We start from the raw sequence: 21647 nt of genomic DNA, 5'->3' as shown, positions 1-21647 counted from the left end.
AGCTGGGACCTAGGCTGTGTTGAACCACGCAGTGCTGGGGGCTAATGTCCATATGGGAGTTACTTCCAGCCAGAGCTGGGGACAGTGATGGGGAGCACAAGGCTTGGCACAAAGGCAATGAATGAATGGTCTCAGCTGGGGTTTGGTTGGAGCTGTTGGCCAGGTGGTCCTTGCTCCAGGCTGGTCATACCCCTCCGGCCAAGATTTTAGCAGGGAGGAGGTTTGTTCTTGGGGAGTTGCTCTGGGGCACCTCCAGCACTGGAGTGGGCCAGCAGCTTTTCGAAGGCATGCATGGGTTTGCAAGCCCCACTCAACATCTCCTTGAAGGCAAAAGACTTGCTGCATCTTGGCCCTGCTGTCTCATGCTAGATGGATGTGGGGACCCTGTCTGGAGAGTGACGCCTAGGGTTACTTCAGCAGTCTTGGGGTAACAGCAACCCCCATGGAAGTGTTGCTTCTCAGAAGGATACCTCTGTTGTCAGCTCTGTCCCTGTCCTATGCCAGAAGCAGGAATCTAGTATGGAGCATCTCTTCAGCTTTACCCTCCTCCTCTGCCCCAGTTAGCTTTTAGCCTTCCTGTGTTTAAGGCCAGAGATGGGGCATTTCAGGAGGGTATGAGATTAATGGGAGACCCATGTGCTTGATTAAACATCTCTGTCTTATTTCCCTTTGTGGTGAGGAGCTGGGATGCCAGTGCAGGCTCCTTGTGTGCTCCATGAGGGCTCCTCAGGACCCTCCTGCAGGTATCCTCACCCCAGCAAGCTGGGTATTTATTTTTTGCAGCCAGGCCATGAGAGGCCAGCACTTGTTTGGCATTTACATTGAGTGAAACCTTCTAACTTTAATAAGATGTAAACCGTGTTGCACATCTCTGCCGTCGCTCAGCAACCCTGCAGTAATGGCCCAAACAAAGCCTTCCCGTGCGGAGGGAACACTAAATCCTATTGTGGGATAACTCTGCTCAGCCAGAGCCAGTATCTCTCCTGCAACCTCCTCAGCCTGGACTGTGCAGATGGGATGAGCCCCTGCCCCACTGCAGAGTGGTCCCTGCCTCACTGTGCTTTTGGGGGAGATGTTTTTGCTGGCATGGGGCTTCAGGATGAGAACTGTGTCTTTGGGATGTGCTAGGGAGCCTTGAAGGGCTAGGCAGCTGCTGAGGACTGGTAGATTCCCCGTTCTGAACTGGCTTGTCAGCCACTGTGTTTCCCTCCAGCTGTGCTTGGATGACCTCCCACAGAAGTCCTGCTTCAGGATTGGCTGAGGAAAAGATGCTGGGGTAGATCCTCATCTGGCTTATCCCAGGTGGCTTCAGTCATTTTTCAGTGTCTTATTTTAGAATTCCCATGTCCTTTTCTCTTCCCTCTTGTCCTGCCCTTTCATCCCTCCTGTCATCCTGCTGAGCTGTAGGGGTGCCAGGTGGGTCCTTTGAGCCCCCCCTTCCTCGTGCAGAGCTGCGCGTGGTGCCCCGACGGGGATTTCTGTTGGTGCGGGGCTGTCCTTCTGCTGCGGCGCAGAGATGTGATGAGCTCAGCTGAATCAGTGCTCCCTGCAGTTTTATTTGGATGGTGCTCACGTTGCTGAGTAGGGAAGCACCTGCAGCAGGGTGTGAAAGCAGCATTAATAGCGACAGCAGCCCTGAGAGAATCTGCTCTGGTGGTGAGATAGGGCTTGGCAGTGAGACAGCAAAACGAGGCGGGTGTCCATGAGTGGTACCTTGTTCAAGTGGTCTCCAAAAGACATTTTGGAGAGGGCTTGGTAGGGGGTGGCCAATGGGCAGCTCCAGCACTAGCTGGAGAAGAGAGCAGCTTGCACACATTCCCTCCTTCCCTGCTTGCTGCTGCCTCCCCCTCCTCCCATGATGTGATGGATGTGCCTTACCCCGCCGGCTGGGAGGGCAGGCACTCTCAGGGCAGGCGTATGCCACACACCCAGCTCTTCAGCAGGTGAGCTGAGCTGTGCCTCTGTGAGCATTTTTATCTTCTTTTAAAAGGTGCATGGACCTTCAGGTAGGTGTGGGAATGTCTGGCTGTGCTTTGAGTGCCCTCATTGCAATCCAGTCGTCATCTGGACACTGGGGCTGGACTCCTGCCTGCAGACATTTGCCTGCCTGCAGATTATCCCACCATCTCACCTGCCCCAGAGGCTCTGGGGGTGGGCAGCTGGGTGCTGTTTGGGGTATGTAAAATCATGTGAGAGCAGCCCAGGAGCTCCTTTCCCTCTCCCCAGTTTATCCCTGCAGTGTGCAGGCCCCAGCACACATTACAAAAGGAAGAAAGAGCATCACCCTGAACATCCACCAAGCAAAAGAAGAGACTTCCCCTCTCCTTCAGCCCTTAGGGGTGATCTGCAGGTTTAGGGTGAGGCATAGTGCCTATAGAGGTGTTACTGTGTTAGGTATGGTGTCTCCAGGCTGAGCCCTGAAGAGCTCCAGCCACAGCACAAGGGCTGTGCTGGGAGCACCCCTGCCTGCAGAGCCACTCCCAAATCCCTGTGTCCCTGTCTCTGTGATACCAGCCAGGCTGAGGAGGAGTATCTGAGTGCAAAAGTTGTCTGGGGAGGAGGTGGTGAAAGAAGTCATGGCAATTTCTGGGATGCAGTTAAGTAACAGCAAGCTGAGGGTGGGCAATAGGGAGGAGTGACCCTACTTTGGGTAGGATGCTCAAAAGTACTCATAGTCAGTGGGGCTGCTCCAGTGGGCACCTCTACTGACACATTTGCTTGTAGCCATGGAGCAGAGTCCCAGCCTGGCTGGACTCTCCATTTGGTGGTCAAAACCAGCTTGTGGAAATGGTGTGGAGCTGGAATTTCCTGCTTGTGTGACCACTAAATTCAGCTTTGCTTCCCATGGTGGTGTGGACAGCAGCATCCTCAGTGCTCAGCCCATTTCTCTGATGCCCGTTTTTTGCCGCTCCCCTGCAGGTGGAGGCGGAGGACCACCAGGACGTGGTGGTCTACGACCAGAGCACGAGGGACGTGACCGGCTTGGCTGCTGACAGCTTCCTCTCCATCCTTCTGGGCAAGTTGGACAGCTGTTTCCACAGTGTCTCCATCCTCACAGGTAGGAGCCCTGGGTTACCACTTCATCTGACGCTCATGCCTTTAGCCTGGACAGAGCTGTGGCCATCCCTGTCCATGTGCACCTTGTTTCCTGGCTGCCAGTGGCTGTGGTGGAGGAGGGCAGCCCTGCATGCAGGCTGAGGAGGCTCAGCCCATGCTGGCATCACTGGGTCATCCCCGTGCCTTCGTTCCTTGCACTGTCCATCTCCCTGCCGCTGCACCCACCAGCCAGGGTGAATGAAAGAGGGGGGTACAGGGGGGTTGTGGTGACATGGATCTAGCCATCCAAAAGCTGGCCTTTGTTCTCCCATCCCTGCCTTGCTTCATCCCTGGTGAATGTGCCAAGGACCAGACCTGGTTCAGTCACTCTGCTCCCTCTTGCTGCTGTTAAAGGGAGGGCAGGAGAAGAAATCCACGGATGTACTGGAAAGAAGAAGGATGGCAGAGGCAGAGGGTCATCACTGAGTGAGTCAGGGTCTGCTGGAGATGATGCTCTCCGGGCACAAATGTGCAGGCAGAAGGAGGCACGTGCTGCCCTAATTACAGCCCTTCTGCAGTGAGCCAGGCAGCTGATGAATGGAAAACTCCGACCCAGCAGAGAGGAGAAGAGAGGCAGCGAACTGCCTAAGGGAGAGCTGAAGCTGCCTTTGCTTTCCCTTGGCTGGGACAGCCGGGCATCTGCCCTGATGGCTGTCTGCCTCTGAGCTTTCTGCCCATGGAGGGGTGGGCAGGCACTGCCCCATGCAGCCCCTCAGCCCCGCTCCTGAACAGTGCTGAAAGCACAGAGATGGGAATCACCTCTGACCCTCAAGCCTGTCCTCATCCTGTGGCAGCTGGATACTGTTTTGGGGCTGAGGTGGAGGGTACCAACCTCTGTGCCCTGGGGCACCAGAGGGGTGGAGGGAACTGCCACACCCGCAGAGTGATGCTCCCTGGGAAGGGGTAATTGTGAGGGGGAAGGTAGCATGGGCAAGTGGCATTCAGGGAGCCGTGCCCTGCCCCTGCAAGGCAGGGGTAAGTGCTGTTGAATTAGAGCAGCTGCATTGTGATGGGGAGAGCAGAGAGAAACAGTGGGATTAAAGCCCCCCCACTTCAAGCAACAAAATCAAGCAGGGACTACATGAAATCACATTAAAACTAATTATTGTGGCCTGGGTTGCTGAGGGCAGTTCTGGAGGATGCCTCCCTGAGCTTGCTGTGGCAGCCCCTGGCCTGCCTCAGTAGCTGTGCTTGCAGTTCCAAGGTCACCGTGGCATAAACAAGGGCACAGCTTGACGTATGGTGCAGGAGAAGGAAAAGGTGGATTCGGTTGCATCTGGGAAGGAACCTGCTTAGTCATGGGGATGGGTCAGGAAATAGCCTTGGCGGTGTGACCCTGGCACCCCCTAACCCACTGCCACTTTCCCAGGGCTGGGTGAGGAGCAGGGCTGTATGCTGGCTGCAAATCGCCCCCCCTGCCCTGAGTCCTCCTGGAGCCAGGACAGGGCTGGGTGAGGTGGCCCTAAAAACCCCAGAGCCTTTTCCTGCCTTAAGGCAAGCAGAGGCCTGGGGGAGCCTCATGCCAGTGCTCCCCAGCTGCATGGACACCCCCTCAGCCATCAGCACTACCACCACCAAACCCCCTGCCACCAAACCTGCTGTCCCCTACTTGAGCACACACCTCCTCCATTTCCATCTCCCTGGGCTGCAGGAGCCCAGAGCCCCAGGCAGGAGTGCTAGGCACCAAGCAAAGCTCAAGCCTCCCAGATTAAAAGCGCAGCAGGACCTCAGCCTGATGTGGAACGCGGGCCACCAGCAGGTGGAAAAAACGAGCCGAAATGTAGAACACTGGGTCATGGCGGCGGTGTTTCACATGGAAATCATGACTGGAATGGCTGTGCAGAGCATCCAGGGGAGGCTGGGCATGCTCGCTGACAGGCACAGCTTCCTCCTGCCTGCGGTGCGGGCAGCAACGGGCTGGTGTAAAGACAGCTCTGGAGTGCTTGGGGGGTCTGGGGAAGGATGTGTGAGCGGGCCTGATTCTGAACCCTTGCCCTTTTGGGTTTAACCCCTCGGTCTGTCCACTCCAGCGTCAAGCACCCTGTCCTGCCCCAACCCATCTGGTGTCTCAGAAGGAATACTTGGGTCCTCCTTGGAGGTGCCTTGTGACCCCAGTGGGTTGGCAAGGGCTGCTGAAATCTCAGCTTGTCCCTCAGTGGATGCCATTACCCCAGGGAACCTGTTCTGATGGTCCCCAGTTCATTGTGGCAGCCCTATACAGCCCCTGTGTGCTGCCCAGTTCTCTCAGCCCCAGGCAGATGCTGGGGTTCATGCCTCCGTGTCCCCATCTCGTGCAAACACCGGGCTTGGCTGTTCTTGCTCTCCTCCAGGCCAGCAACCTTCTGACCCTTGAAGCAGCTGATGGAGGCTGATGGGTGAGGACAGGGGAGCTGGGGGTGGCAGGACTGGTGCCAGGGACTCCTCAAGGGTTAACATCCCAGAAGCAGTGATTCCAGTGGCTGGCAAGGAAGAATCTGAGTCAATTATTCCCAGTCTTGGAAATCATCGGCTTCTCTTCTTCTTTCTTTTTTTTTTTTTTATTGTGTAAGTATAAATAGTGCTGCTTGCTGCCCTCCATCCGTGGGAGCAGAAAGACTGTTGATTTATATGGTTTTCCTGACATCACATGAAGTGGTGGAAAACTGAATGGAGCCAACATTTTTCCTGCATTACGTAATGCCCCCTCCCTCCCAGCCCAGCTCTGCTATTCCTGCAGGAGCCTGACTGTTCTTTAACCTTTGTTTACTTCAGCACAAACCCTTGCTTTTTTGCCTTTTTTTTTTTCTGTTTTGCCTTTTTTTTTTTTTTAACTTTGCTATATTCCCCCCTCCCCCCCCCCCCCCCCCCCCCCATTCTTCCCCTTTGCAATCACCCACTTGGTTTTTATTACGAGGCATTATCTGCTTATGAAGCAGCAGCAGCAGCAGTCTGGCTCCATTGCTCCCTGACAGCTCCGGTGTGCCAGCTCTGGTATTGGAGCCTGTCCAGAGCCGTGTGTGGTGCAGAGCTGGTGGGTGCTGAGCTTCACCAGCTCCTCTCCATTTGTCCAGCTGCAGCAGACAGTGTAGAGATTTTCTTTTACTCCTGTTCAGTGGCTAAGAGTGACAGCTGAGGGCTTGGGATCCTTGGTCCAGATGATGCTGTCACCCATCCTGTCCCTGCTTCTGGTCCTTAGGCTGAGCACCAGGCTTCTCTCTCCCATGCTTGAATCCATGTGCCAGCTGGAGATAAAACCAGGATGGCAGTGTGGCCAGCAGTGGTGGCCCCACAGCCTGGGCTGGGGGGCTTGGGACCCCCCTTGCACGACAGAGACTCTTTTTGCTGTGGTTCCATGTGCTGGGGGAGCTTTACCGCTGCAATATCATGCTCCGACCTGAAACAGGCCCCTCAATTGCTTTCTGAACTCGAGTCATGAGCTTTTCATCTGGCTCGGGAGCGCATGTGAGATCATCTTCAGCGTCCCCCTCCCCCCGCTTTTGTACCAATTCTTCAAGGAATGTTTAAATTTTCCAGTCCTGTTCTTTCTAAATTTGGAGCGTCTGTTTACTCCCAGGATTCGGAAAGAATGTAACAATATCATCAGCGACAAATCCCTCCCAGCCCTTCACTCACCATCCTCCTCACTGAGCAGCCTGGCCGTGACCCAGGTCCTCTCCAGCCCAGCGGTGCCATGGCCATCCAGCACAGCTGCAGAGAGTTGTAATTGCATGGCTGCAGTGATCTGGGTGAGGGCTGAGATTTGGGGGATTTTGGGGGAATCTACCAAAGACAGGTGACTTCGCCACAGGCAGAAAGAAGCAGCAAAAAAGGAAAGGGGATTTCCATGCAGGAGCTGACTTGGGCTGCCCAGGCATGAGTGGGTTCAGCACTGAAGGCACTGGCTGGAATTATTTTAGATACAAGGACTCAGAGACAGATGATTTTAATTTAAAAAAAAGAAGAGAAAAAACACTTTTTTTTTTTTTCTGTATAGGGACAGTCCTAAAAAGAGGTTAAACATCAGGGCAATGGAACATGACTTTGCTCATCCTTGGCTGAAAATTCCGTAATGCTTTCTTGTGTCTTGTTGGTGAGAAGCCACACGCCAGTTGCACATCTCCCTTGCTGCATGCTCCTCTTGAAACATACTGGGCTGGGCCTGTTCTGGAGAAAAAGAGAATGAAAAAGCCAAGCTAGGTAGGTGTGAAAGCAGGGCAGAGGCAGAGCAGAGCAGAGGGGGCTTGCCTGGAGTCTGAGTCTCAGAGGCTGGAGTGACAGCATGTACATCCAAAGCTTATCATGGCATACGCTGAAGATAAAAGCTTAGCAGGATCCAGAACCACAACTGAGGTGTCTTTACGAACCAAATGTAAGAAAAAAAAATAAAACCTCAGAAAGAAAATACCCCAAATACCCACACTTTGGTCACAGAATCACAGAATATTCTGAGTTGGAAGGGACCCAGAAGGATCAAGTCCAACTCTTAAGCGAATGACGCATGCAGGGATCAAACCTTCAAACCCACAGTGTTGGGTGTCATTAGCACAGTGCTCTAACCAGGTGAGCGAATCTCAGGGCTCATCAGTCACAAGCTGTCTGATGGGAGTGGGGAGGCAAGACTTGACTGCAGCTGGCGATTTGATGGTCACGTTCCTCATCACCTGCTCTGCACAGCATCACGATTTCACCTGTTGAGTTTGGGGTGTGAGTGTGTCTGCTGGGGACATAGCATGTGCAGAATGCGCTAGCTGGTGGGTTTTGTCCCCTGACTCCAGCAGAGCCTCTGCTCAGTACATGGGCCTGAAAGTACCCTTGTAGGTGAAGCATTAAGGCTATTTCAGGTACCCTCAGGCTGTAATGTCTAAAAGCACTTGGGGACCTACTGGCATTAATCCATCAGATGTACCTACAAGATTTTCCTTTAAGTCTGTCTCTGAACCTCCTGCAAGCACCTCTATCCACCTGTGGCCATCTCCATCCCATAGCATACTGTGATGAACCAAAAGAAGCAGATGCTTGGCTGGCAGTAGTGTGGGTATAAATAAGGAGGGTATGGGAGTGGGATGAGACAGGAAAAAGAGCTCCTGCAGGACTCTCAATTTCTTGCTTCTCCCAGATTTGGGAGTTTTGAAGAACCAATGAATGGGGATTCAGGTTGTTCTTCATCTAAAATTGCCCACATGATGATCAGGAATGGAAGAAGGGTAAGAAGGACTGTGCAGGAGGTTACATCAAGCTTCAGGCTGTAGGTCATGAGGTGCAGGGGGATTACCTGTGGTGATGGACTGGAGGTAGGACACTGATACCGGCCTAGAGGGAAAGGCATTTTTTAAAAAATCAAATGGGAAGACCAAGGTTGGTGATTTTTACAATCCTGGAGTTTTAAGTAACTCCTAACCTCCCTCCCTCTCATGCAAAACATCCCTGGAGGAGTTGCTTCCTTTCCTACAGCAAAGCCATCTGGGACCACTTTAGCCAGGGCAGGACTGTGTTTTCTCGCCCTCTAGCCCCACTTCAGTGGGTTCTGGCATCCAGCTTCTGACACCCAGCCTGGTGGGTGCCCTGGGGAGTGCTCCCAGTCTCCTCAGTCCAAGGCATGGGGGCGGAGTAAGGTGCCCCCTTCTCACCCTGAACCACAACCAGGAGATGCCTGGGAGGCTTTCAGCCCCGGCGGGACCAGTGGCTGCATCCCTGGGAGGGGTTAAGCCAGGTCATGTATGTGCAAGGCTGATTGTATTCCAGACCTATGCTCTAAACCTCCCTGTTTAGCAACGCTGTCGTCAGACAACTTGTTTTCCCGATTCTATAATTACCCTGAGGAGCTTCCCTTCCCCCTCTGGCCGTGTTTTTAACCATTGGACCCAGAAAAGGCAAGCAAAAGGGTCAAAGGCAGAGTGGGACAGAGGAGAAGGGGCTTAGGGAAGAGCAGTCCTCTGGTTGCCATGACTTAGAAAACTGCTATGTAATTTCATTTCTCGTTTCTGGAAGGGCAGCGGGAGGAAGGCAACTTCCCCAGTAAGAGATCCTGATGGGCAGGAGCCACTGCCCAGTTACAGCTTCCTTCCTTTTGAGAAATCTGCCTTCCCTCATCCACCTCCCCCTTTCCCTGGGCCCGTGCTGCATGCTTGCAAAAGGTCGTCACTAGCAATTATTACCAGGTCCCAGTGCTGGGTGGAGAGAGGAACCTCTGGCCCTGCCCAGCTGGGCTTGTGCCAGGCTATAGGCACTGTCCTGACAGGGTATGTAGGTGCTGAACAGGGACTCATCCTGCTCCCTGCTCTTGCACGAGGATTACATGCGTCTCTCCAACCCATTACAGTGGATGTTTTTCCAGTGAGTGCTGTGGCAATGAGAGCGAAGTGAGGCTGGTGAGGCTGGGCATCTCTCCCTGGGTGGTGCACCCCTGTCTGCTAAACAGGGGCTGGAGGCAGGATGGGTGACAGCCTGGCCAGGAGGAGCACCTGGGGGGAAGGGCCAAGGGGCAGTAGCTAATACATGGAATATATTTCTGCACTATGGACGTTGCCTTTTATCTCTCTACTTGCCAGCTGCCCCCTGCCCCAGGTGCCAACTCCTGTACTGGTTCTGGCAAAAGGGTAAAGAAAATGGAGAGAGAGCAGAGATGAGGATGCTGCCTGGGGAATGGTGGCTGCAGGTGGCATCTCCTTGTGGCTGGACTTCACACTGCTGGAGGAGGGGGGTTGCTGGCTATCTCTGCTCGCTTGTCTTTTGCTGAGGATCAGAGGGGTGTGGGACACTGGTAAGCCTCCTGCATTGAGGTCTACTTGGTGTCATGCCCAGCTTCCCACCTGGTGCTCCGAGTAGCCCTGAACTGAAATCTCAGTCCAAACACATCCTGAAGGACCCTGACATTACCAGAATAACTTGTGCCCAGGGCTCTTGGAAGCCTGAGGGAGGTGGACAACCAGAGGTCAGTGAGGAAAGGCAAGTTTTGTTTGTGCATCTCTGGGTCAGGGGCAGGTTGAGTATTGCACCGCCTAATTCACCACATGCTTCCTTGGCCACTGCCCCTGCATAACCTAGTGACCCTGGTAGAGCGATTAGGTCCACCCCAGTAGACCCCCAGGCACAGCCACCAGAGCTGGTCACAGCTGGATCACTGACCAGCATGGGTAGAGCACTGCTGGCACAGTGGCAGTGGCACATGGAGGGATCTCTACCCTGGCAGGCATTGGCACTGGCCACCAGCATCATGCGCCCTCACTTTTAGTGACGGTGGTGGCAAATGTGGGGGACCACAGATCCCCCCGGGGACCTGCTGTGGTAGTCACTTCCTGAGCATAGCTTGTGGGGGAAGGCTGCTTCTCTCTCTTCCAGCCTAGTTGGAGCATGCTTTGAATTTTATCCAACCTCTGACCCACATCTGATAATAATCAAACCATATTTGTTACAACAACAAGGCTCGTTAGGAGGCTGGCTCCACTCAGGGTGGGGGGGAGGAGACAGCACTTAGTTAATGCCAATGACCTCATCTCATGTGATGTCATTCAAAGGAAAAACACTGAAGTCACTCACATATGGCTCAGCCTGGGGTTTTTCAGCCCATAAAGGTTCAGATTTTCAAAGGCACAATACATGCCCCCCCCTTCTCTCCCCCGCTTACTATAATCCTGAATGATTTTCTGGAGGCCTGGGCTCAGACCAATAAACTCGTAAGGAGCTGTGTGGAGATGTATTAAGGAGTCCTGCGGGTGGGAAGCGGGGAACAAGTAATTTTCTCCCCCAGAACAAATGCAAAGAAGAAAATACATCACTCCCCACCTGCTTCAGAAGCCACCAGAGATGGATAGACCCCCAGTGAGACTAGGAAAGGCCATTCCTACATGTCCCCTCTTGCTGGAGTTTTGCACGTGAGAAGGCTTTGGCAGAGGGTACATCTCCTCCAGACTATGGTCCTTCTTTGCTGGGACAAGGCAGATAACTCCATCTGACATGGCCATGCACAGGTGTGAGCAGCCCAGTGCCAGCAGCCCCTTTTCCTGCCAGCTGTTGGGACCCATTCATCTCCAGCTGTTTGGGACCACTCCAGGATGAGCATCCTCCTGGGTGATGCTTTCAGTGGAGACATTAAGGGACAAGATGAACTGGTCATTAGGGACCTGTCCCGTTCCCAGCTCTGCCTTGCAGCAAAGAGCCCCGGAGAAGTTATTTAATCTTTTGTGGCTTGGTTTCCCTCTTGGGAAGCTGAGATCATGGCATTGCCCTTCCTGGTGCTGGGGTTCAGAGTTAAACAGTGCCCAGGGGATGCAGGTTGGTCCTGCCAGGAGCAGCTGTTGGGGAGGGGGTGCAGCCGGGGGGTGCCTTCACCGTACGAGGAGCAGCAGGGAGCCGGGATTGGAGGGTGGTGCTGCATCCCCCCTTCGTTGTGGGGGTTTGATCGCACACCGCCCTGGCAGGTGCTAAAATGAGGTGTGGGCATGAGCTTCCTCCCACCACGTTCCCGTCCCCATATTAGCTGCGCGGGGCCAAAGCCGGCGTGGTGCAGCGATCCATCTCCCGCCGCGGCCGCTCGCTGCGGGGGGCTTTGAGCAGGAGAGAAAATCGCGGTTGCGCCTTTAAGCAGGGAGCGGAGCATATGTCAGCCCGGCGTTGTGCTGCGTGTCTGTGTGCTGAGTAAGGAATGCGGCCGCATGCCTGACCCGTTAGCTATGAGCGCGGTACGGGCGCGCAGCGAGCGCGGCGGCGGATGGGGCGGCTGCTCCCGGGCTGAGCTCACTCGGGCTGCAGCGGGAGGCGAAGAGGGGGGCGGCCGGGGAAAGGGGGCTACGCCGAGCCCCCCTACCCCGCTCGGCTTTTTTTTAATGCTTTTTATTTTTTCAGCCTGAAGGCTGGAGCCGGGGGGAGGCTGGCGTTGCTCTGCCGCAGGGGCGCTTTTTGGTTTTTTTTAGTATTTTGTTTGCCCGCCAGCTGTTGTTTGGCGACGGTGAGAGGTGCCCCCGCGAGCCGCAGCCCAGCTGCCTGGATGCCCGTGGATGTAATGATTGCTCCCTCCGAGGACCAGTTCTGGACAGACATGCGCGAGGGGCAGATGAAGCTGAAAATAAGGGTGCGGAGGATGAAGGAGAGCAGGGACAAGAGAGGTTTGTCAGCCGGCCCGGCGCCTTTCCTTCCGATGGGGACGGAGCGGGAAGAGGGGGCTGCGCCGCCGGAGCCCTGCTTTGCCCGGGCGCCGGAGATCGCCTTTGCGAGTGGCCGGCGGGGAGCGGAGCGCGGTGCTGGCGATACAAAGAGCGCAGGCAGCTGGCGAGCGGGGAGATGGAAGCGAGCGGGGAGCGTGCGGAGGGGAGCGGAGCGGAGCGATGGCCGGTCCCCAGCCAGGGGCGATGTGCGCGGCGCTGGCGGAGGCGGCCGGGCTGGGACAGGAGCTGCACGGAGAGGGCAGCTCCTTCCGGCAGGTGAGCGGCTGCCTGCAGCGGGCAGAGGCATCTGCAGCGGCCCCCGGCGCCAGGCAGCCTTCCCACCCGGTGCGGGGTAAGGTGAGACTGTCTGGCCGCGGGGACCGCTCCGGGCTCCCCCGAACCCTTCGCTGTCCAGGCAGGCTTGGCGAGGGCGCGGACGGAGCGGAGGAGGGAAGAAGGAAAGCTGCGGGAGCCGCGGCAGGACCTGCCGCCAGCATCTCTGCGTCCTCGGGCGAGGACGGCGGGGGGCACCGGGCAGAGGAGGCAAGGACGGGCGAGGACGGCGAGGAGAACAAGGAGCCATGGGCTCAGAGCGCTGCGCTGCTGCCTGACGGAGCCATTTCGCTTCACCAGCGCTGCCCTGCCTGCCTATCTTGGGTGGTTTCTTTCAGAAAGGGCTTTTGCAGTGTTTCCACCCCAAGGTGTCAGGGCGAAGGGCACGCAGAGGAAGGGGATATTAACTGGAGCAGTTTAAGAATATGCCGAGCCTGGGATGACCTAGATTACTGAAGGGTTGAATCAAGCAACTTCCCCTCCATCATCACTTAAAATGGGAGGCTGCTAAAAGTGCTTGACAGGTTTTTGTGGCATGAAGCACATAACCCAGTGATGGTGTCATTAGTAATAAGTCACTCCTGGAAATGACACATTTTTCTTTACTTAGAACAAGTAAGGCTGGTCCAAAGCAGGCACAGTCACCAGAGGAAAATCAAGCCCAACAGCTCAAGGAGTGTGTCCGTGGTTGTGTGGGCGGAGGGCTTCCTTTCTGCTGTTTTTCCTCTTTTTTAAGGATGTTTTCCGTTTCTTTGGGAGAATGGGAGCAGGGTCTGAGACCAGCCTGCAAGGCATGGGGGGCTGGTGCAGGTTGGGAGGCAGCAGGGCACTGTAGCAGCAGATGGACAGAGGCTGTTTGGGGTGACCATTGGGGAAACAGGGAATGCACGTGAATCCATAATAGGGCTGATTCATCGGCTTTCTCATCCCCATTGCCTGGAAAAAAAAAAAAACCAAAACTGAGCCAGCAGTGGGGTGATGAAATTTTGTGCCAAATGAGGGGATGGTGAAACCTGGGCAGGGGAGTGGGGGAGTGGAAAAAGAGACCAGTTGAAAACTGGGCATCTCTCTCCAATGCACTGAGATGGGGGGACATAAAAAAGCATCATCCAGGAGAGGGCAAGCTGGGTAGGCTGCGGAGCACCAGGGTTTCACCAGGCTTGTGGGAAGGATGCACAAGCAAATGGGCTGTGTCCACATCAGGCATTGCTGGGAGGGATGGGTAAAATGAAAGGGGACTACAGTACCCGGGGAAACAGTGAGAATGGAGGCAGGGGGGAAATTCAGACACGTCTCAGGCAGCGGGAAATGCTGACAAAGCCCCGGAGCTCCCTGGAGCACAGTGAGTAAGGGTGGCTGTAAGTAGTGTTTCATCATGCTGCCTGGCTTAGCTGCCGGCACCAACAGGCTCCCACCCAGCACGAGTCAGGGAGATGGCGTTCTGCAAAGAGGGATTTTCCCAGCAGCTCTGGGGGTTGATGTGCAGCTTGCCAGGCCCCTCCATTTTCTGTCCTTCAGTTCAACCTGCGGCAGAGAAGCTCAGCCGAGCACTCAGACTCATTGTCATAAGAAGGCTGAGCATGATGCAGGCAGGTGAGGGCTGGGGTTTTGCAGTCTCCTCAGCTCTTGTCATCTCCTGCTGTACCTCAGTTCAGCAAGGTGCTTTAACACTTGGGGATGGATGTGTCAGAGTGCTGGGAGCAGCATGTCCCCCAAGGGGCTGGGCTGATGAAGAGGGGGTATCCAGGCACCATGCTGGCCACCAAGACAACGCAGCAGTGAGGGAGCCGTGCCGGCGTGGCGGCTGCTCCAGCAGCAAGCCGAGGCGCGTGCTCGCTTGCATGCCCCGCTGCTCCTTGCCACGTGCCGCCCTGGCAGCAGCTCTCAGCCACCACAGGCATTTTAATGAGAGCTGGGCAGAGCCTGGCCTCTCTCAGCCCCCTCAGCTGCCAGGAGCTTTAGCGGGGCAGAGGGTCTCCAGCACGAGCACAGGCACAAAACCCACTGGTGGGGCTGCGGGCTGCCGCAAAACCTCTGGCAGCTGCATGGGGAGCCGGTCTCTGAACAGCTCTGACTGCTGCTCTCTAACTCTCATTATTGCAGCAATGAGGGTGGGCTGTAAAACACATCTTTAATACCCCTGTAGGTCTCCTGCTAGCTTCCCGTGTGAGAGCTGGGGGTGAGGAGTGGGGTGTGGCAGCTGCTGGCCCAGAGAGGATTTCCACCTCTGGGTGTGCTTGTTCCCCTCCTCTTTGCTGCCACAAACTGATGGCACAGCACAGTGACATGTCACCTTTTCCCTGTTTCTTGATGGGAACCTTTGAGCCTGCGATGCACAGGGAAGGCTGCTGAACAGGACATGCTGCTCAGTGTGTCTCTAGGGGAACTTTTATGAGACTCACAGGGCTGGGGATGTTCAAGAGCCATGTGGCTCTCTTGAGGAGCAGTTTTGGAGTGAGGCAGGTGCCCTGGGCAGCCCTTTCACAGCTTCTTGCAGTCAGCAGGGCACAGCATCAAGGCCAGAGCTATTGGGTTATTCCATAGGACTCTGAAGGAGGTGGTGAGTCCGTGGGGCTGTAGATGAATGGGCAGAGTGAAGCCATCAGAGCAAGGTGTGAGAGGGTTTTCAAGCCCCATCTCCACTTTACACCTCCAGCCTAAAAGGTGGCCTCGGTTCAGGGAGGGACACAGGGAACAGCAGGGAGCTGGGATATCCATGCTTCATGTGTCCCACACCTTCTTTATATCCTCTGCAGTGTCTTCGTTAAGATCTCATGCAGCTTAATGGATTGTAAATCCCTAAAGCTGGGGCTTACCACCAGAAGGAAAATAATGCCACACCACATCCCTGTCCCTAGCCAGGAGTTTGTCACCTCCTGTGTCACCTTCTCTGCACCACCACTGCTGCCCAGCTTTGGAAGAGAAGGGCACAGTGCCACTTGCTGATGATAGATTTTGCCTGAGATGTTGTCAGTGACCCAGCTATGACTAGGATGTCCCCAGAGACCACCTGAAGGTGACAGCCAGGGCAGTGGAGGGCTCCCCAGCTGTGCCAGGGTCCCAGCTCAGCAGTCCAACATCTCTGTCCTTGCACCTTGTAATCTCCTTGGCCCTGTCTGTCTTTTTGTTCATTTTGGTTACAGCCATTTCAGGGCCGTAGGCAGACACTGGTGCAGGGACTGGCAAAGGGCCTCCTCACTGTGCAGTTTGCTGCTCGAGGGGAGGAGTCACACAGCTCCCAACAGTTGCAGCAGTGCGGGTACCACAGGAGCCTGTTCAAAGATGCTGCTGGCATCATCCCCCTGGCCTGATGGACAGGCTTGGAGAGGATTCCCAGGCTGTTTGCCTTCCCTCTGCAGCATCTGTTCTCACAATAAATCCAGTTTCACTGGGGAGGTTGTCACAGATGTTCAGCTGGAAAATGTGTAGAGGGGAGTGCCTGGCAAAGATGGGGATAGGGGAGAAGTTGTGGTGTTTTCCCCTCTCTTCTCAGAAGGGCCATACAGAGCAGGGCTCGGGGCTGGCCCAGAGGGGTCTCTGCAGGGCACAGCAGGAGGTGGAAGGGTGGTCAGCACCCTGTGAGTGAAACCTGGGATGGGGGAGATGCAAGGTCTCTGTTGTTGCACTCTTCTGGCGCTAAATTGCAGCAACACTCTGTGCCTCAGTGTGATTTTCACTTCTGGGAGGGTGATTTTCACTTCCTAGGCCTCCCAGAACCTGCCCGATGCTGGTTCTTGGCTCCTCCTTCCTCCATTTTCAGCAGGAACAGTGAAAGCATCCCCACTTTTGTTCTGGTTCCCTTCCCTTCCAGTTCCCACTTCTCCTCCTGGGCACCATCTCTGCCTCAGGTAATTGCAGTAGGCAGGAAGACACTGTTTTTTCCAGAGAATGGTTTGGAGAGCCCTCCATGCTGGAGCCACGAGCAGCTCACTGGGCTGTGCCACACAAGGACCAGCTCCTCCCCAGCAAGCCCTCACCAGGGGAGGGGAGCATCCAGAAGAAACCAGAGATCCCCAAACACCCGCTCCATGACAGAAACAAATCCTTCCTGAGCTTAATTCCACAGCTGCCAAGAGAAATGGTGCTCCTGGCACCAGCATTGCAAATAAAAGAGGAAAGGCTAGAACTGGTGCTACCCTGGCTCCTCACCTCATTGGGCTCTGCTGCTCTCTCCCAGCAAAATCTGGGATCCATGGCCTGGGGCATAGAGGGGAGGAAAGCCCAGGTATCAGTTGGAGCCCAGCCAGGGACATTCACTGCCTTTGGGATTGTTTTGAAGAGCTGCTTTGCTTTCTAAAAATGAAAGGCATGCTGGAGCAGCCGCTACAGGGTGGGGTGAGCGTCGGTTCCATGTTGGGATGGTGTCGGGTACCCGGCCCCATCTCTAGGGTTTTCCCCAAGGCCAGGCTGCCCTCAGCAGCTGCAAGTATGGGGGAAATGAGGACAGGTGGGCTGGGAGCATGCCTGGGCTCCTGGACACAGGGTTCAGGCTTTGCATAGGACAAGTGAGGTGAGCTATGGGCATCATTTCAGGTGCCACCATCCTCCAGTTGTGGCAGCCTGCCCAGGTAGGCACTGCAGCTTAGGGTGCTGCTGCCACTCTACAAACATCCCTGCCTGCTTCACAACCCCCTCAGCTCCTGCCTGGACTTCCCCAGGCAGGGCTGGCAGAGAATCTGCTGCCAGCTGAGTGTGGTGGAGGCAGACAATGGGGAGAGAGCAGCATGCCCTGACCTGCTTGAACTATGAGATCACCTTAAAGAGTCATACAAACCCATCCACTGCCCTGGGCAGCTCCTGATGGATGTGAGTGAGTGCAAGAGGCTGGGCACCTACAGACCAGAGCAGGCACTGATCCCTGGGGTTGCATTTGTGTGCACCCTGCTCCCCAAAAATGTGTCACGTTCCTTCAGAAAAATTCCCATGTTGTTTCACAGAAGCCCAGGGGTCAGATCTGTGCCCCGCTCAAACTCAAGTGCTGCAGGCTTCTCTAGAGGCAACTGAAGGGAACACTTCTCACAGGGTTGCTGCCCCAGCATCCCCCAAGCATCAGCATGGGGTAAAGCAGGGAGGTTGCATGTGTTCATGCAGAGCTCTGGCTAGTGATGGGCAGTCCTTGGCAATGGGGACACAGTAGAGGGATGAGCAGTAACCAGAGCTATGCTGCACCTGTGCTGGGCCTCCTGCTTTTGCTCTGATTTAATGTCCCACTTGAGAGGTGATGTCATTTCGGAGGGAGCCAGAGAAAAGGAAGTGCTGGAAAAGATAAGGTGCTTTAACTCTACTCCTTCTGTCTTGACTGGGTTTTGAAGCTGGGAGCTGTGTTAGCTGCCACACAGGAAAACACAAGACAGGGGAGGAAAGAGGTTTGTTGAAGGACACCTTCCCCTTGGGTCAGTGGGAGCTGACACCAGGAGGTGCTGAGATGGAGTGTTATGGAGGACCTTGGATGTTCCCAGGTGGTGTGAGCATGACTTTGTGCACTGCTCTGGCTTCTCCATCACCTTCATCTCACAGACATGTCAGGTGGGTTGTCTGCAGCACCAGTCATGCCTCTCCAGAGTGTAGGTGCCACACCAGCAGCCAGAAAGGTGCTCCAGGACGATCAGCAGAAATGTTGCCGAAGTGCTGGAGAAAGTAAATTGAGAATATGCCAAGGCTGGCCTGCTTCTGAAGGGGAGAGAGACTAGCTTGTTAAAAGGTCTTGTTCAGCTGTGGAGATGAGCCAGGGTTTCTCATGATGCTCAGTCCAGAGACTTGGGCTTTCAAAAGGCTCTCCTGGGAGTGTCCTGGTCCCTTTGACAGTCAAAGGCAGTTAAGCCCCCAAGTCCTCTCTGTCCTTTGGGTGATGTCAAGCTGCATCTGCTCATTCACATGGCTGGGAAAACCTCAAGGGAGACTTGAGGCAGATATGACTCAAGCTCCTCTCCATTGCATGAAGCTGCCACCCAGATGTCCTCAGCTGGAGGGGAGTGAAGTTAGGCCCCCTCAGCTGGAGGGGAGTGAAGTTAGGCCAGACCTGGCTCTACCCTGGAGTACGGGATCAGTGAGTGAGAGCAAATCAGGATCACCAGTGGTCTTATGCAACTGTGCAGGACATGCAACAGCACCAGGGGTTTTCCAGCTCCCCTTGCTGCCCACTGTGCAAGCAGGGCAAGGCTTGCAGCCCTGCTCAAGCTTTCAGGACTGGCTTCAGGCTTTTGACCATGCCAGTCACTGTGACAATAGCTCTGGCTGTCACATGCCAGCTACTGCAACTTCAGCTGGGGGTTTTCTTTCAATATTGGGCTTCAAGATGCTCAATCTGAGTGTGACTGCCCAGCAACTTGGTGCAGTAAACTGGATGCTGCTTGCTGTCACATTCAGTAGGATCAGAGCATGAAAAAGAGCAGTGGCCTGCAGGTACCATTATGCCACCATGGTGTGGCAGAAATCATGGGCTTGGCAGGGCTGGGCAGAGGGGGCATCTCTCAGAAACCACAATGTGTAAGTGTAGCCAATGCAGCAAGGTTTGGGCTGACCTCCCAGACCCCAGGAGCTTTGCATCTCAGTGGGCTTGCTTGTCGTCATCTTGCCCTGATGGATTTTGCTATTAAAAGGTGACCCTGTCCTCAGAATAGTAGGGAGCCAAGAAAAGGACTGTCTTCCTGTTATTTGTCTGAATGAAGCTGAGAAGAGCCAACTTCATTGGAGATGGTGTGGGATGTCTCACACGTGCATTAATATCCAGCTGCGATGGGAAAAATCAGAGCTGGGTCTCCATTCCTTTCTCCGTGTGTGTGTCATGGACATCACAGTGTATCTGCACTGGTTAGTGGTGGCTGGTGGCTTGTTGCTTCTCGAGTCTCTGTTCTCAGTGCTGCAGGGTTATCACCACTTTGTCCCCAGCCTGGTCCTCGCGGTGCCAGGTACTGATGATCTCGGCCTTGCTGCTACGAGCTCAATGTCCCCATTTTCTCCACAGGAGGCTTTGCCACCTTCTCATCCTGCTTCCCAGGGCTCTGTGAGGGGAAGCCAGCTGCCATCCTGCCAATGAGCATCTCCCAGCCGTGCTTGCCTGTGGCCAACGTCGGCCCCACACGCATCCTGCCACATCTCTACCTGGGCTCCCAGAAGGATGTCCTGAACAAGGTACAGCCCTGTCGTGGGGATACGTCTGCCCTGTCCCATTGGGGATCCCAGTCATGCAGAGGGGTGAAAGTATTAAGGACTCCTTCCCAGCAGGAAGACCACACAGTTCCCTTGTAAAGGTGCCAGAAAGGCTGTGCTGTGGTGTCACACCAGGGAAGGAATTTTGTTTAAAGGAAAAGTAATGATGAGAAGAAAGACCGAGAGAAAGAAAGAGAGGAAGAAAGAAAGGAAGAAAGAGAGAAAGAAAGAAAGACAGAAAGAAAGAAAGAGAAAGGAAAGAAGGAAGGAAGGAATTGCAGTTAAAGTGCTGCCAGGCATCTGCCTACTGCAGTCATGAGGGAGCCAGCCAGGCGTCCTCATCCAGGGCAGGCAAGGAGGGAGAGGGACCATGACACCAGAGGGGAGTTGGAGACAGAAAGGAGGGAGAGAGAAATTATGTACAGGGAGTAGAAGGAAATGAAAGAGAAAAATGACAGGAATGTGAGGCTGGGAGCTGGGCTGGCTCCATCAAGCCTGCTGGAAGGGCAGGAACCGGCCACTGGAGAGCCAGGGCCAAAATCCTGGGGCTAAAATCCTGAGGAGCCAATGCCAGGCAGAGAAATTGATGGTTTCCTTCCCTCCCCACCTCCTTGGAGGGTTTTGTTCATCTTTTGGAACTGTGTTTTCTGCCATCCCGACAATGTGGCCACAAGCTTGGAGAAGAGAAGCATTGCCCACGCATGGCCTCCGCACTTGACCTCACTCTGTTCCCTATGGATAGAGCATCTTCTGGCCACATTGGTTAACATAGGGTGCTACCAGTGACTCACTCCACTCTGTTGGTGAGATGTCTCCTTTCTCCTTCAGCTGATACTTTCACAGCTTTCAGACAGAGTTTTGCTAATTTTCTTTCTTGTGTTGTCCTATTCTTCTCATACTGGGGTTCTTGGGTTTTCCCCTCTGGAACCCCTTTCCAGTTATCTTTGGCCTTGATTACTTTACTTGGACTAAAATAAATATCTGCTGAGGTTCAAACCTGTGTCATTTAAGTTAATACAACCTTTCAGCTGGTCTCTGCTGTATTATCATCACCTAGGCCAAGGCAGCACTAGGAGACCCACAGGAGAAAATGCTGGGATGGGAAAAGGCAGGGAGTGTGCATGGCAAGACAGGTCTTCAGTACGTGGTGCTGTCTGAACTCAGCTGATCGTTTGATGGCTTCTTTCCCACCAGGACTTGATGACACAGAATGGGATAAGCTATGTCCTAAATGCCAGCAACTCCTGTCCCAAGCCAGACTTCATCTGTGATAGTCACTTCATGCGCATTCCTGTCAATGACAACTACTGTGAGAAGCTGCTTCCCTGGCTGGACAAGTCCATTGAATTCATCGGTGAGCTTTTCTTACAATGGTTGCAAAGCCTCCAGTTCTCAGCCTTCACAAACCTGAACTCTTCTTCTGTCCTCCCTGGTCTTGTCCTCTCACACAATGGCACTGAGGTCTGGGGAGGGAGGCTAGAGCCATTTTGCTCACCATCACTGTTCTCTTTATTTCCTCTGCCATGCTCCAGACAAAGCTAAGGTGTCCAGCTGCCAGGTGATCGTGCACTGCTTGGCTGGGATCTCCCGGTCAGCCACCATTGCCATCGCCTACATCATGAAGACCATGGGTATGTCATCAGACGATGCTTACAGGTGAGTTTTCCCCTGAGGGTGGGGGGGTTATGCCAGTACGCTTCACTCCAGGGAAGGAAAGCAGGCTGAGCCCAGAAGGAGAGGGTCAGGGCTCCTTGAAGCTCTGTCTTGCCTTGACTGGGTCCCAGTAAAACCAAACTAAACCAAACCAAACCAAACCTCCACTCATAAAGTGCATGCAATGAGGAATAGTTGGGAGTAATAAAAGGGAGTGGGGAGGCAATCCCAGCTCTAATCCTGCGGCATCCTGAGGCCCCCTGGTTCCCCAAGACCCTTTTCTTTGGAGGGTCTGGT

General features: G+C 54.6%; 1 protein-coding gene across 6 annotated transcripts in view; it reads left to right on the top strand.

Annotated features, from left to right (window-relative positions):
* The window catches only part of DUSP8 (dual specificity phosphatase 8), a 46403-nt gene that overhangs the window by 18023 nt on the left and 6733 nt on the right, over positions 1-21647 (top strand). For 5 of the 6 annotated variants that reach the window (XM_039552188.1, XM_039552189.1, XM_039552190.1 and 2 more), the window contains exons 3-6: positions 2920-3058; positions 19513-19679; positions 20892-21051; positions 21230-21353. In XM_039552188.1, the coding sequence (XP_039408122.1) occupies positions 2920-3058; positions 19513-19679; positions 20892-21051; positions 21230-21353 (590 nt within the window). Of the gene's footprint in view, positions 1-2919; positions 3059-11753; positions 12177-19512; positions 19680-20891; positions 21052-21229; positions 21354-21647 lie in introns of those variants that run through there. The other variant, XM_039552192.1, reaches the window with a different exon arrangement.

This window comes from Corvus cornix, chromosome 5, assembly GCF_000738735.6.
Source record: "Corvus cornix cornix isolate S_Up_H32 chromosome 5, ASM73873v5, whole genome shotgun sequence".
Classification (NCBI taxonomy): Eukaryota; Metazoa; Chordata; class Aves; order Passeriformes; family Corvidae; genus Corvus; species Corvus cornix.
The sequence above is the reverse complement of the archived record's forward strand: the minus strand, read 5'-3'. Positions and strand labels throughout refer to the sequence as shown.